Source organism: Camelus dromedarius, chromosome 16, assembly GCF_036321535.1.
Source record: "Camelus dromedarius isolate mCamDro1 chromosome 16, mCamDro1.pat, whole genome shotgun sequence".
NCBI classification, from domain to species: Eukaryota; Metazoa; Chordata; class Mammalia; order Artiodactyla; family Camelidae; genus Camelus; species Camelus dromedarius.
In genome coordinates this window covers 57,841,797-57,856,797 of record NC_087451.1, presented here as the reverse complement: position 1 = coordinate 57,856,797, position 15,001 = coordinate 57,841,797, and the positions used below count along the sequence as shown (strand labels likewise).

The following is a 15,001-nucleotide window of genomic DNA, read 5'->3' as shown; positions in this document are numbered from 1 at the left end:
TTATTTTTAATTGAATTATTAAAGGGCAATCTAAGTTTGTTTCTGGAGCTTAGCTCAGTAATCTATCTTCCAATGGATGCCCCATCCAAATACCCCACGGCCTGCAGGCAGAAGATTTTGCATACTGGAAAAGACAGCATGTGAGGTAGACAGCTGAGCTAAGATACTGGACCAGGACTATATGTCAATTACTTTGATAATTGTTCACACATTTGCTTATGAACCAAATATATTTCACAATCTTATGTAGAGTTAAAGTTAATCCAATTGTTAAGTTTATGGTCAGTTACCTATATCTAGCACTTCTGGGTTACCTAGGTGGATTTCTCCACTCTAAGTCTCTAGTTGGATGGCCCTTAGGAAATTTATTCTGGAAAAAAGAAATTATAGTCCTGTTCAGGCCACTGTTGGTATTACTAGGTGAGATCCTTTCACCTGGCCAATTAATAATACCTGGTCTGACCCTACTCATAAATATGAGTTTTCTTCTAAAGTTATTCAAGCTCAGTCAGAGCAAAAATTAAAACTTCAGCCAACAGTATAACCTCCCACGATTGTGGGATGGATTTATGTGGTTAACACCAGGCTATGGTCATTTAAGTTTAAAGGCTCTCTTATGTTGAGAAGCATACTAAGTATAACTAGTCTAGTAACACTAGGAAATTAGGCTGGCTGCCTTATGGACAATGCCAATATATAACTTCCCTTAAAGATAAGGACTGGTATAGAATGGACTAAGTCAGACAACCTGGGGATATACTGGACTGCACCCAGTGGAAGCTCTTGGCTCAAATTCTTTCTTATGACCTTTCTTATGACCTTGCTAGCTATATTATTTGTATGTTGCCTATTTTACAAAATTATTGTTTCTTATATTCCCAAATTGTGACTGAACCACTGATAAAGATAGTGACAACTAGGCAACTTGAAACAGTTGACCAGATATATAGTTCTAAACAAGATCAGTGATAAATAATAATATAAAAAGAAACAAGAGGGAACTTTCTCCTGGACCAAAACAGACTAGAAAGACAGGTGGTCCAGAGACTTTCGGCTACTGTTAATAAGGCCCAATCCAGTAATAGCATATTGAGTAGCCTACCAACAAAATCTTTGCCTAACTCCGGAATGAGCATTCCTAGCACTGTGGGATGAAATGCCTCCCAAATCATGGTGGAATATATAACAATGAGGGAACCCTGCCAACTAAAAATTGGCTCTTATTATCTGCCTCTACCAGGATTAAGTCACAAGGCACTACTGTGGCTGACTTTCAACACACCCTGAAAGGAGTTCAGGGTGGAGATTAGGAATAAGGCGTTCAGTTCTCTGAGAAAAACTGGCAGAGCAGGCCTTCAGTTAGATATTTTCAGGAGAGGATTTTATGAGCCCAAGTTCTTACATGTCCTCAAATCTAAAAAAGTACTAAAATCATTAACAGTGGCATCTGCTTTGGCCATTAAGTAGAGATATGCACTTGAAAATCAAAACAGAGTAGCTGTGGTTCTCACATCAAAGGTAATACTAGGTGGCCATGATGGGTAAGGCTTCAGATATGTTCCTGTCTTAATGAGGACTTTAATTTTCTCAACTGTATCAGACTCAAGGACACCTCTAGTCACTCTCAAAGCAGCTGCAACTTTGTGGTTGCAAGGCTTCCTTAGATCCTCTCACTGAAAGTCAAGGAGGGATCTGTGTCTATCTAAGGGAGGAATGTCATTTTTTTCTACAACCAGTCAGGCCTGGTGCAGGAGAAGATCAAAGGCTTACTGGAGCAGGCAAGAAACATAACAGACAGGGCAAAGAATTCAGTTGGCAATCGCCCCATGTCTACCTTGGCTCTTGTCCTTTCTAGGCCCCATTATAACTATCCTGTTGGCCCTATTTTTTAAAAAATTCAAATACTTTCTCGCTTTATTTCAAATCATCTCCAGCTGTTTCAAAGTAAATTCTACTGCTTGGCTGAAGCCTATCCTGAGGTCATATAATCTAGATTTAGATAAGGTAAAGAGAGACTTCTACTCAGGCCAACGCCCTTTTTCAGTAGGAAGTAGCTATAGAAGACAGTGACCTTTGTCCATTTCCCCAAGAAGAATCTTGAGTATGAAGTCTCTCAGGGCCGAGTTGAGAGAGGTGATTAGGCAGGCTTGCTGACTCTGGCTAATCATGAAAAATGGGATGCTTTAATACCTGGCCTAGAAAACTAAGATGCTTTTTTCCGCAGCTGGTGCTTTGATCCTAAGGACATAACCCAGCATTTCTTTCTTTGTTCTCTTTCCTGCCAAAGCTTCTGTTTTAGGACCGAGCTCAACAAAAGGAAAAAAGCCTGTAATAGGAAGAAGGTTATTGGCTTCAGCACCACCAGAATGAAGATATGATGGCAGAACCCTCCAACAGAAGCCCTGCGGCCCAGCCAGGAGGTGGAGCTGTCTCAACCAGCCACCTGGCCGGTGGCTCCCTGCTTGAGCACTTAACCTTTTCTTTTCCTCTTTTGAGCAGTAAAACAGGTTTTCCCTTTGTCCCTCTGCCTCTGCTGAGAATTCTTTCTCAACTGGCAGGCAAGGGCCCACACATTTGGTGGGCTTTCTAACTGGGGGGGAGTCTCTCTATCCACTAACACCTCCTTCCTCATAAGGTCCTGCCTTGCCTCCCACGACTCCCATAAAAAGCACTCCCAAAACAATACTAGCAACTTCCAGAGTGTATGTGATCCCTGCCTTCACATATACTTTCTCCATATTCCCATTGTATATAACACTCCACTGGCCATCCAGTTTCCCTTCCCAGTCCTATCTGGGGTGGGCTGCCTAATGGCTCCCAAATTTATCTGTGTCCTTATCCCTGGAACCTGTGTATATGTTACTTTACATGGCAAAAGGGACTTTTCACATGTAACTAAATTAAAGATCCTGAGATGGAGATCCAGGATCATCCAGGTGGGCCCTACACGTAATCAAAAGTGTCCTTATAAAAAAGGCAGAGGGAGATTGGACATAGAAGGGAGGAGGCAATGTGGCCAAGGAGGCAGAGATGAGTGTGATGTAACCACAAGCCAAGGAATTCCTGGAGCCACTAGAAGCTGGAAGAGACAAGGAACAAGTATCCCCTGGAGCCTCCAGGAAGGACTAGCCCTGTCTTGCTTACAATCCCATAAGACTCACTTCAGACTTCTGGCTTCCAAAACTGCAAGAGGACACCACACATTTCTGTTGTTTTAAGCCATTTAACTTATGTAATTTATTCCAGCAGTTTTAGGAAACTAATACACTACTCACCCAGCTCAAACCTCTAAGAGACCTTTGATGATATGTCTAAAGTATGTTCCTGTCCTGTCCCCCTTCTCCCACAGCTCTGGCCACACCACAGGCCATCATCAGTCTCAGGGTTGGTGTTCTATACTAGACAGTGAGCTGCCAGAGGGCAGATACCTGTCCTATTCATAACTGTAGCCTGAGAACCCAGCCTTGTGCCTGGTACCACATGGGGGCTCAATAAATGTCCCTTGAACCAATGAATGAATAAAGGAAGATAAAATAGATTTGGTTTATAACACTGGGTCTTATTCAATAACTTTAGCCCTTAACTTAGACCCAAGAAAAGTTAAAAGTTACATCATCTAAAGAAGGAGTTTTGTCCTGCACTCTTTGTGAAACCCAGGCTTTCACAAAATTTGGCAGCTGCTGGTATTGCAGCTGATCTCATTCTTTCAATTTTGAGCTGTCAGCAAGGAGATACTGATCATTTAAGATCACGTCTGCCTGTGTCTGCCATTAATTCTTAGCTGTGATCAAAATAATTTTACTTTACATGGCAGTTCAGAACAAGTTCCTTATTTCCACTTTCAGTTTGAAACTCAGAAACATCGTTTTTAGAACAAGTTTTATCAGCCTTGTTTTTTTTCCTTGGATGTTTTATTTTTGGTATTGGCTACTGGATCTGACTGGAGTATAAGCATTATGTATCAGATCACGTCATCTTTTCTTTCAAAATTAAAACTCCTTTCCTCATCTTCCTCTTTGTTCTTGATGTGGCTGGCTGCCAGCAGTCTATCCCTTTTTTCCACCTTTCCTTCATGACTGCTGCATTTCTTGTTAGACAGCTCCCTTCTCAGACATACAGTGAAGATATTTCTTTAAAAGAGATTTTTTTTTCCCTAAAGGAGACATTTTTCCTCCTACTTAGAAGCAGTCATTTACAACAGAGAGCTCTGAAAAATTACACCACAAAAAAAGAACTCTGCTCAAGGTCATTGAGAGGAAAAGCAGCAGAGCTGGATTCTTCCCAAATCTGACTCTGAGACCGCCTGCAACCCTGTAGTAACCCCTTGGCACTCACTGAAAACCTCATGAAACACGCTCTCTGTAAATGATCAGTGACACTAAGGATTCCTCCCTTGGGCTATTAATTTAAAATTTTATTAAGATAAAACATATACATTGTCTCAGGAAAATAAAACAAGAAAAATCTTTTTGACAAAAAGCAGTACTTCTCTGCTTCACCCCTCCTCCCAATCACATGTTCCAAAGAGAACCACTTTTGTGTGTGTGTGTGGTGAAGTAGATACAAATAAAATTTAACCATTTTTAGGGATACAGTTCAGTGGCATTAAGTACATTCATATTGTTTGTAAGCATCACCGGCACCGGCCTCCAGAACACTTCCATCTTCTGAAACTAAAACTCTGTACCCACAGAAGAGTAAGTCCCTCTCCCCCACTCTCCGCAGCCCCTGGCAACCATCATTTGACTTCCTGTCTCTGTGAATTTGACTACTGGAGAGTCCTCATATAAGTGAAATCATACAGTATTTGTCCTTTTCTCACTTAGAATAATGCCTTCAAGATTGCTACAAGGATGACCCTTGTCGCATGAGCCATAATTTCCTTTCTTTATAAGGCTGAATAATATTCCATTGTCTGCATATATCACATTTTGTTTATCCATTCATCTGTCCACGGACATTTGAGTTGTTTCTGCCTTTTGGCTATTGTGAATAAGACTGCAATGAACGTTGATGTAAAAATGTCTGCTCAAGTCTGTACTTTCAAATCTTTTAGGTGGATACCCAGAAATGGAATTGCTGGATCATGTGATAATTGTTTTCAATTTTTTGAGGAACTGCCATACTATTTTCCACAGCCGCTGTACCATTTTACATTCCCACTAGCAATGCACAGTTGTTCCAATTTCTCTACACCTTCCCCAACTCTTGTTCTGTTTTTTTGATAGTAGCCATCCTAACAGGTGTGAGGTGCTAACTTATTGTGGTTTTGACTTGTATTTCCCTAATGACTAGTGATGTTGAGCCCTTTTTTCACATGCTTATTGGCCATTTATACACCTTCTTTGGAGAAATGTCTCTTCAGGTATAAAGGGAATCATTTTGAATTATTTTAAAGGTTTCTGGGTTTTTTCCCCTGTTATTTACCTCTAAACAATATTCTTAGCCATTTCTTGATCTTCTGTTTGATAGGTAAGGATTTGCACTCCCACCTTTCCTCCTCAAGTTCTTCCAGTATAGTTTTATTGTTATTTTTGTACATACACTGGTTGCTTTGTAACTTTAAATGGCATACCCCTTCATTTCATGTTCCATCATCGATAAACAGGATCTCTTGACACCTCAGTTTATAAGGTAAGAATATCTGCCTCCTGTCCCTTACCTCTTAGCTACTGTCAAGTGTGACTTCCAAGGTTTGTAGCATTTACATTCTGTTCCCTAACTTAAGTCTTCTGGGCTTTTTCACAGGTGATGCTAAGATTTAAAAAAATCAGTAAGTGGTGTTTACAGTTTGAGAGCGGGTTTGAAGCACAGAACGGAAGGATACTGGTAAAGGGGAGGGACTAAGAGCTTTCTCAGTGTATCCAATGGCAAGACCAAAATCACAGGGGCCATAAATTGCTCAAGTCACATGCAGCACATAGCACATGTGCTCGGCTCAGGCAGAAAGCCCCTTGGGGAGCTATGAGGAACTGAGTTGGTTGAAGGAAGAGGGAGGAAAGTTGGAAGGTGTGGACAGCCAGTGTGCCCTGCTCCCTACTCCCTCAGAGTGACCCATGATCCACTACCCAGACTCAGGAACTCTCAAATTACTCATTTCTGGCTTCCTTTCTCCCAGCCCTCCTCTCCTCTCTTGGAACCAGTGCTGACCACAGCTATCAAGGCTTTGCAGAGATGAAAAGTAACTCTTCCTCCTAGAAAAAAAAAAACGGTTTACAATACCTCACACAGAGGGAGGTCTCAGAGTGTAGACACAGAAGGAGAGGATGGAGAAAGAAACTAACAATCACTGAAAACTGGTTGAGTACCAGTTCTGTGCCTCTGTACCCAATCCTTACCCCAGCCCCCTGTGTGAGGCTGGTATTATCCCCATTTTCAAGATGACTGAGGCTGGAGAGGTGTTGTGACGTGCCTAAAGCTGCAAGGCTAGTATGGGCAGAGCTTTGGCCTGTGCTCACTGTGCCCACCTTGACCTTGGGCAAGTAGCTGAACCTCTCTGGGTCTCAGTTTCTTTATCCATAAAAACAGAGACACATTCCAGAGCATGCCTGCTACTTGCAGGTTGATTGTGAGGCCAGAGATAACATCCTTGAGCCTGGCACATGGGAAATACCTTGCAACTGGTAGCTGTGTTTCCATGGCATCTATGGGAAGTTAGGAGAGCCCAGTGTGCCGAAAGCAGAGGGTGGAGCAAAGTTCAGAGGAACTCATTCCTCCCCTTCCCCTCAGGACCCTCAAACTAGCAAGGAAAGTGCAAGGGCCTGCGAGATCAGTATCCACCCTCACTTCACAGGCCCAGAGAGGAGAAATGACTTACCCAGGGTCACCCAGCAATCTAGGAGCAGAGCTTGCTAAAGCACAGCGCGTGTCCAGACTTGGCACGCTCCCCAGTGCCCCACATTCCACGGGGCAGGCTATCAGAGTCTGCGAGTTAGTCTATTAGGACGGCATGCCCTTGGAAGCCCAGCTCCCCATGATCTCTGCTCCTGTCTTCCTTACTATCCCATCTCCACACAACCGAAGTGTGGAGACCCTCCCCCAGAGCCAGGGTTTCAGCGGGATCCGAAGTCAGCCTCAAAATCATGAAGAGAAGCAGTGTAGTTTCCTTCTCACCACCTCAGTTGAGCCAGAGTTCCCAGATCAAGGCAAAGGTCTTCTCAGGCCAAGCCCCACCCTCCACGCCAGCTCTGCTTGGCCCAGTGAGTGTCACTGCCTCCAGGTCAGGAAAGGAGAGGTCACCCTGCCAGGACCTTTCCCCCATTGTTCTCCTCCTTCTCCTCTGGAGGAAAGGTCACGGCTATACTGAGACACTGTGGACCGGGCTCACGTGCCACTCCGGTGCCCAGTGCCACTTCCTAGCAGGACCAGAGACCCGCGCCCGCAGAGGGCTCGCCCTCGGCACCCTTTGTCCCAGCTGCCTCCCCATCCCCACGCGCCCTCTGCTCCGGCTGGCACGTCAAGGGGCGCTTCGAACCGGCTCCCATGGTCTCCGGCTGGCAACCCGAGGGGCCAGCACGTGACGCGCGCGCTAACTCCGCTCCGGGGAAGGTGGCGTCTGGCTTCGCCGCGCCGCTGGCTCCCGGTCTACGAAATCAACAAGTTCTTGCGCCCCCAAACCGAGGCCCCTGTGGGGAGACCTGCCTCGGGCTGCAGCCGGGAACTGCGGATCCAGGGGAAAACCAGGGCAATTCTTCGAGGGTAGGAGGAGGAGGGCGGTGGGTCCTGGAGACGGTGGCCCGCGCGTTGGCGCTTCCTCCAAGTCTGGCTGGGCCTCACCTCGCCCCGCCCCGCCCGGCCGGCTCCGCTTCCTCCGCACCCCATAGGCAGAGGCGACCCTCCCGCCTCCCCGCCTGCTCCGCGCTCGCCCCGCCTCGGCGCACTTTAAAAGTTTACTCGGGTCGGGACTCGGGCGTCGCGAACAATGGCTGTCTACATTGGGATGCTGCGCCTCGGGAGGCTGTGCGCCGGGAGTCCGGGGGTGCTGGGGGCCCGGGTTGGCCTCTCCCGGGTCTGGCAGGAAGCAAAGCTGTGGGGCGTCCGTCCCCTCAGGTACGCGGCCCAGAAAGAGAGGGGACGGGTCAGTCCCTTGGGAGGGGACCTTGGGGGTCTTGCAGAGCCTCGCTGGGGGCCAGCTGCACTCGGGCTGGGAGGCCCGCGGCTGCTGCTTCTCTGGATGGCACTCGTAGGGAAGTAGGTACCCCGCACCTGGCACCTAAACAACAGGAAATGCTGGCCTGGCCCGCACAGACGGGCTGAGGCTGGTGGCAGGCAGTGACCCAGCACTGACCCCGGGTTCTGGTCCAGGACTCTAGGTTTTTTATCCATTCAGGGGCACACAGAGGGCCAGGACGGGGGCCCTTTAGCAGTTTAGCCCTAGGGGGATGGGCAGGAGTAAGGCCTGGATTCTGTCCCCAGGACACTTGCCTCTAAGCTTGCCTCTAAGCTGGCTGGACCCCTTTCTGGGATAAACTTGGGGCTCTTCCACCTGGTCTTGTGCACCCCAGGCCAGGAGGCTCAGCAGTCTTCCCTCTCCTCACCGGCTGCTAACAAACACTGCTCAGCTCCTTGCTACCTACTGGGCCTGTTTTCTTCTGTCCTCAGTGAAAAGTGTGGAATGGGGCTGGCATATGGAGGATGTGCGCTTCCTGTAGCTTAGCTGCCTCTGCAACAGCATAGTAAGTAATGCTCCCTTCCTGTAAGACTGCAGATGTGAGAGAGGATTGGTTAAGCAGAGCTGGCCTTCTACTGATGTTATGAGTGGTGGTTTCTACCTCAGCACCCAGCACGGGGAGGCCTGGGCACCACTGAGCCTGCCCTGCCAGCCAGCTAGGCCAGGTACCAAGTCTGGAGTCAGGACACGGTGTTGGATACCAGATGGAGTGTAGGCCCGGGTGTGGAAATGGGAAAAGAAGCCTGAAGTGGTTTCTTGTCTGAGAAAACTGGTTGAAAAACAAAAAGCAAAAATAAAACGGATGAAGGGAGTTGGAGGGAGTTGCAAACTCCTCTTTTGGCTAGAACTCCGAGATCACAAAGTTTTGAACTTGCTGGTTTCTGAAAATAGAAAGCATGCAATGCTTTCAGATCGCTAGGCCTAATTTTCTGGGAAAACCCAGTGGCTCAAGGTGTGTCAGTAGATGGGATTCTGATGAAGAGAACTGTTCTCCTCTGCCCAATCACTCACTAACTCCTGGTGCCTCCCTAGGCAAACTCAGCCTTTGCTCCTCCATAGCCCCCAAGCCTCACCTCTGGACTCCTGGGTGCTCCCTTAGACTGTGAGGGCTCTAGGGAAGGTTACCCCCCAAAGTGTACATATTTCCTGTTGCTAAATCAGGCCACCTTTAGCCACATGGCATTATTCCTGATCTTTGACTTTTTTTTTTGGTGGGGGGATGTAATTAGGTTTGTTTGTTTGTTTGTTTATATGAAGGTACTGGAGATTAAACCCAGGACCTCATGCATGCTAAGCGCTCTCTACTACTGAGCTACCATCCTCCCTGGCTGTCCTTTGACTTTTTTATGTGTAAACAAAGCAGGTCTCTTACCTGCTGCAGGCCTACAACCTCAGGGTAGGGGCACCAGGCCTCAGAGAAATCCTGACTCTGTGTCAGGAGGAGATCCATGTGTCCAGAGAAAGATTTCCTGATCATCTGGCCTAATTCCATCCCATCCCTTCCACTCCCTGTATTTGAGCCCTTACCACTGATTTTGCTCCTATTTTCCCCTTCAGAAACCCTCAAGAGTCTCAAGCATTCAATATTACTGAGAAAATATGTCATGTCAAGTACCTGGTGGGTGCTGTGGGTATAAAAGCCACAGAACCCAGTCCTCGAGGAACTTGTAGTGTAGTGAGGGAGAAGATAAATCAAGATGATCTCTAAGGGCCATGTCCTAAGTGTTCTAAGTGCTATGGTGCAGAAAGCTCCCAGACTTCTGTCCTCTGCTCTTTCTCACTTGGTCACATACAGCCTGCTGTGTTGCTGCTCAATACCCCATGCCTGTTACTTACCAGATGCGCAGGGTTGCCTGTCAGGAATAAGCAAGAACTTTGAAACCAGACTGCTTTGGGTTATAGTCCTGGCTCTTCCACCTACTTGCTGTGTGACCTCGAGTACACTTACCTAACCTCTGAGCCTGTTGAGTTTGTCACCAATGCTCCCAACTTGCTGGACTGACAACGGCTTGCTCTTTTCAGCCTTTGCTTTGGGGCAGTGTTGCTCCCTGAGAACCTCCCAATGGTGTCCAGGTAAGAATTCTAACTGATTTGAAGGTAGGGGAGGATCCCCTCCTCAGTGGCCTCTTTCTTGCATCTTGTTCTCTCTCCTGGCCAGGTGCCAAGATATTAGCCTCTGCCCGGCCCCAAGTCTAGTCCCTAGAACTGCTGGACACTCCCTTATCTATCAAAGTCAGGGCTGTCTGGAGCCTTTTCCCCACACAGAAAGAAGAAGCTGTTCATTGCTCTCCAGATCTCCTGAATCACCCACTCTTTCCCCTTGTCCACACACTCCCATCCCCAAGGAAGGCAGATGGTCTAGCCTGGGGTTTTAGGGAGTCTTGGAGGGAGGAATCTGATACTAATTCCTGGATGAACCCAAGATGAGCAGACTTCCTCCAGACCTCTAAAGCTGGTCTGGCACAAGCTGTGAGGCAGCTGCATCCAGGGTGTTGGGAGCACTGGAGGTGGGAAGGACAGAACAGTGGCTTAAGCCTCTCAGAATTGAGTGTGATGCTCAGAGCAGGGGCTGTAGTGACTCAGTGCTGATGGTAGGGGCAGAGGGGTGAGTAGGCTTTCTGGATCACCCTCCCAGGGGTTGGCTATAATCAGGTAGGGCCAGTATTGGAAACTATAAAATGCTGTCCCTATATAAAGGGATTGTATTAAGCCTGGAAGTGTTTTGAGTGGAAACCATAACAGTTACAAAAGGTAGACTCTTCCCATGATCTCCCAAAGATGTTTAACAAGTGATTTGGTAATGATATCCCTACACATTACACAGGGGCTCCTCCAATGTAAATGTAACAATAGAAAATAAACTATAAACTTGGACATGGTAATCAGTGAATGGTACACGCCAGTTTTAGTTACCCTCTCCTGCTTTACATACAGAAGGTATCCAGTCTACTGTGGAGGGTGCGGTGGGGGATACAAGGATGCGTGAGCTTGTTTGCAATGACTTCTTTGCCTAAATGGGATCTACAGGGAAGTTTATAGGCCCACTAGTTCAAGACGGAAAGCCTGCTATGTCATTCGAAGCCTTTGGTGTCAATCAAAGCAGGGAGGAATCTGATTGGTGGGAATGGGATTAGGCGGGCCTTGCTGAAGAGGCTGGGGTTTGAGGCTGATAGGGCTGTAGTTTGAAGGATGAAGCCTGCATACTGGTATGAACTCTTGCTTGTGCTTGAACTCTTTTGAACCCTGGGTGTGAGGCCCACCTAACAGCCCCCTACATTGTTTATTTATTCAATCTACAGACAAAAACATTGGAGTCAGATAGATCTTTCTGGCTGGTTGCTTTGCGACTAAGTCGAACTTGAGACTTTTGTTTTGTGTAAATCATATTTTTGTGAGATTTAAAGGAGGTCATGTAAGAAAATTCTTAATCCATAGCCCGGTGCCAAGGAGATCTTCAACCCATTGCTTTGATGAGCTATGATACAGGAAGTGCTGTGTAACAATGGCTTTGCACTTTACTACAATGCCCCAAGGCTCACAGTTTAGTAACCTTGTCTGGAGAGTAGGAGGGAGACAGTTCTGACAGAGGCAACTGCTTAAACCAAGCTGGAGCTGCTAAGGCTTGTCTGGGCTTAACACTGAGTGTTGGGATAAAGGGCTGCTTTATTATTATTATTTTTTTCTTTCTGATAATATGTTGAACAAACCAAAGTACAGGATGTAATTTTATCTCTTGAGTGAGCCTTGCTGGGGGTGTGTCCTGATAAATGACAGGTACCAGTAATCCTGCCAGGCACCTCTCCCTTCAGAAATAAACAAGCTGTATTTCTAGCTTATGAGTAACGTTCTGTGAACCTCGTTGGCATGCGTGTGTTTCTCGATTTGGGAATCAGGTGACAGGAAAGCAAATCGCAGCCCTATCACTTCTAGTTCAGTACGGCTTTAGGCAAGTCACTCAACCTCTCTGAACCGTGGTTTCTTTGTAAAATAGGCCACTTGGACGAGAAGCACTCTACGTTTCTGTGGACATTCTGTGATTCCTAAGGAGGCTGGGCTTTGAGCCTGATCGCTGCATCCAAGAGGGCTGTGGTTGAAGTATGAAGCCTGCGTACTTATATGAAGTCTTACTTGTGCTTAAACCCTTATGGACTGCTCCTAACTTCCAGACTCTGGGATTTTCTCTAGTCCTCTGTGAGTGAACAGAAAACATTGAGAGTTTTGACCCTAGAAAGCTAAGAGCCAGATGTTGTATATACCATGGTGATCCCATCAAGGGCAAATGTTGAGTCAGCTTCCACCCCAACTCCTGTGTGCTTTTCCCGGGAGCTTAGAACAGTGGCCCAAGTGGAAGTCTGCAGCATGGATGCCTCCTTACCCCAAGTGTTTCAGGCTTTCAGAAATGCCCTCTGTATTCTTGAGTTTACTGGACTCAAATAATTTTCTGTTTACTTTCTTTACATGGGCACAAACACACATACATCATCAATTTTATTCATGCTGAAAATGGAAGCTTCCACCAATATAGAGTACCCTGCTCAAAATCTTTATTGTAACTCGTACCACGTGGGGATTCTCTGTAGTCTGTGTTCTTTGTAGGCTGTAGACTCCTTCAGGAAGGTTGTGTTGGGTGGTGGAAGGATCATGGGGCTTTATGGTTGTATTATAGACAGTAAAATGCACAAAAGTGTACAGTTTGATAATTTTAACAAGTGTATACACTCATTACTCAACACCCCAAGATACAGACCTTGTTCATCACTCTAAAACAGTCCTGTTCAAAAGAAATACAATGTGAGCCACATATGTGATGTTAAGTTTTCTAGTGGTCATATTAAAAAAGTAATAAGAAATAAACAATATTAACTTTAATGATATGTTTTCTTTAACTTAGTATAGCTAAAATATCTTTTCAGCATGTAATCAATCTTTTAAGAACTTCAAAGGAGGTATTTTATATTCTTTATTTCGTAAAGTCTTCCGAATCTGGTGTGTATTTAACACATATAGAACATTTCAGTTCAGAGTAGCCACGTCTCACGTGTTCAGAGCCACATGTGACAAGGCTACTATACAGGCCACACAGCGCTAGAAATTTCCCTAGTGCCCCTTTCCAGTCAGTTCCTTCTCTTAGCCAGAGACTACCACTGTTCTGATTTCTAAGCTCCATAGGTTAATTTTGTCTATTCTTGAATCTTAGAGTATATACTCTCGTGTCTGGCTCTTTTTTGCTCAAAAACCAAGGAATGCTTTTGGGAGGAGTGACTTACTAATCTTGACAAATTATGAGAGTGTGTATTATACATTAAACAGTTTAGCTTTCCTTGGTAATCATGGGGAAGGGGGTATGATCTCATTTGCCCAACATTTCCACTCTTGGGTGTAGCAGCAGAAAGGCAAACTGAGAAGTGGGGGCCCCAGGATAGGTCTTACAGATGCGTCGAGGGGCTATCCCAGCAGAGAGTGGTGGAGACAGTGTGGCTTCTAGACCCACTGAACTGGGCAGCCCAGTTACACCTTGTGGTCCCCAATATTATATCATCTAAGAACTTTTTTTAATTAAAACTTTTGTTTTTATTTTGGGTTTTTTAGAGAGGGGGGAGGTAATTATGTTTATTTATTTATTTAAATGGAGGTACTGGGGATTGAACCCAGGATCTCGTGCATGCTGGGCACTCTACCACTGAGCTATACCCTCCCCCTAAAACTTTTATTTTGAGATAATTTTACTTTCACATGCAATTGTAAGAAATAATACAAACAGATCCCAAATACCCTTTATCCAGTTTCCCCCAATGATAACATCTTGCAAAACTGTAGTTTGGTGTCACAGCCAGGATATTCATGGTGGGACAGTGTCACCACCACGAGTTTCTCTTTTATAGCCACACCTACTTCTCTCCCACCTCCACCTCCCCCTTAACCTCTAGCAATCTGCTATCAGTTATCTGTTTTCCATTAGCATGATTTTGTAATTTCAAGGTGTTATGTAAGTGGAGTCATACTGTATGTAAACTTTTGGGATTAGGTTTTTTTTCCACTCAGCCTAATTCTCTCTCTGGAGATTCATTCATATTGTTTTGTGTATCAGTAGTTCCCTTCTTTTTATTACTAAATAGTATTCCTTAATATGGATTTAACCATGTTGGTTTCACAGTGGCTTAACCATTCACCCACTGAAGGACATTTGGGTTGTTTCCAGTTTTTTCAAATAAGGCTGTTATATATAATTATTCATGTACAGGTTTTTGTGTGACTGTGTCTTCGTTTCTCTGGGAACATAATTGTTTACTGCCCTCCTTGGTATCCTCAGGAGTTTGGTTCCAGGCCAATACCCAAATCTCTGATGGTCAAGTCCCTTACACAAAATGGCTGTAGTACAGCCAACCCTCCATATCTACCGGTTCCACACCTGCATATGGAGCCTGTGGATAATGAAGGCCAACTCTATGTATCTCTTTGGGAAAACTGCCCAGAAGTGCAATTGCTGGCTTATATGGTAATTACTTGTTTAGCTTATACGGAAACTGTCTGTTTTCCAGAATGACTGTACCATTTTACATTCTCACCAACAATGTGTGAGTGATCAGCATCCTCACCAGCATTTGGTATTGTCACTATTTTTCATTTTTGCCACTCTTTTAAGTGGATAGTGATATCTTATTGTGGTTTTGATATGCATTTTCCTAATGACGAATGACATTGAATAACATAACTTTTTGGGTGCTTATTTGCCACCTGTGTATCTTCTTCGGTGAACTATCTCTTCATGTCTTTTGCCCATTTTCTAGTTGGGTTGTTTGGTTTTTTTTACTCTTGAGTTTTCAGAGTTCT

At 45.4% G+C, this 15,001-nt stretch overlaps 1 protein-coding gene across 1 annotated transcript in view; it reads left to right on the top strand.

Moving 5' to 3' along the window:
* Positions 1–7,754: 7,754 nt before the first annotated feature.
* Positions 7,755–15,001, top strand: part of ACSF2 (acyl-CoA synthetase family member 2) — a 33,261-nt gene continuing 26,014 nt past the window's right edge. The window contains exon 1 of the mRNA XM_010990308.2: positions 7,755–8,049. Coding sequence (XP_010988610.1) covers positions 7,922–8,049 — 128 coding nt within the window. The 5' untranslated portion in view covers positions 7,755–7,921. The remainder of the gene's footprint in view (positions 8,050–15,001) is intronic.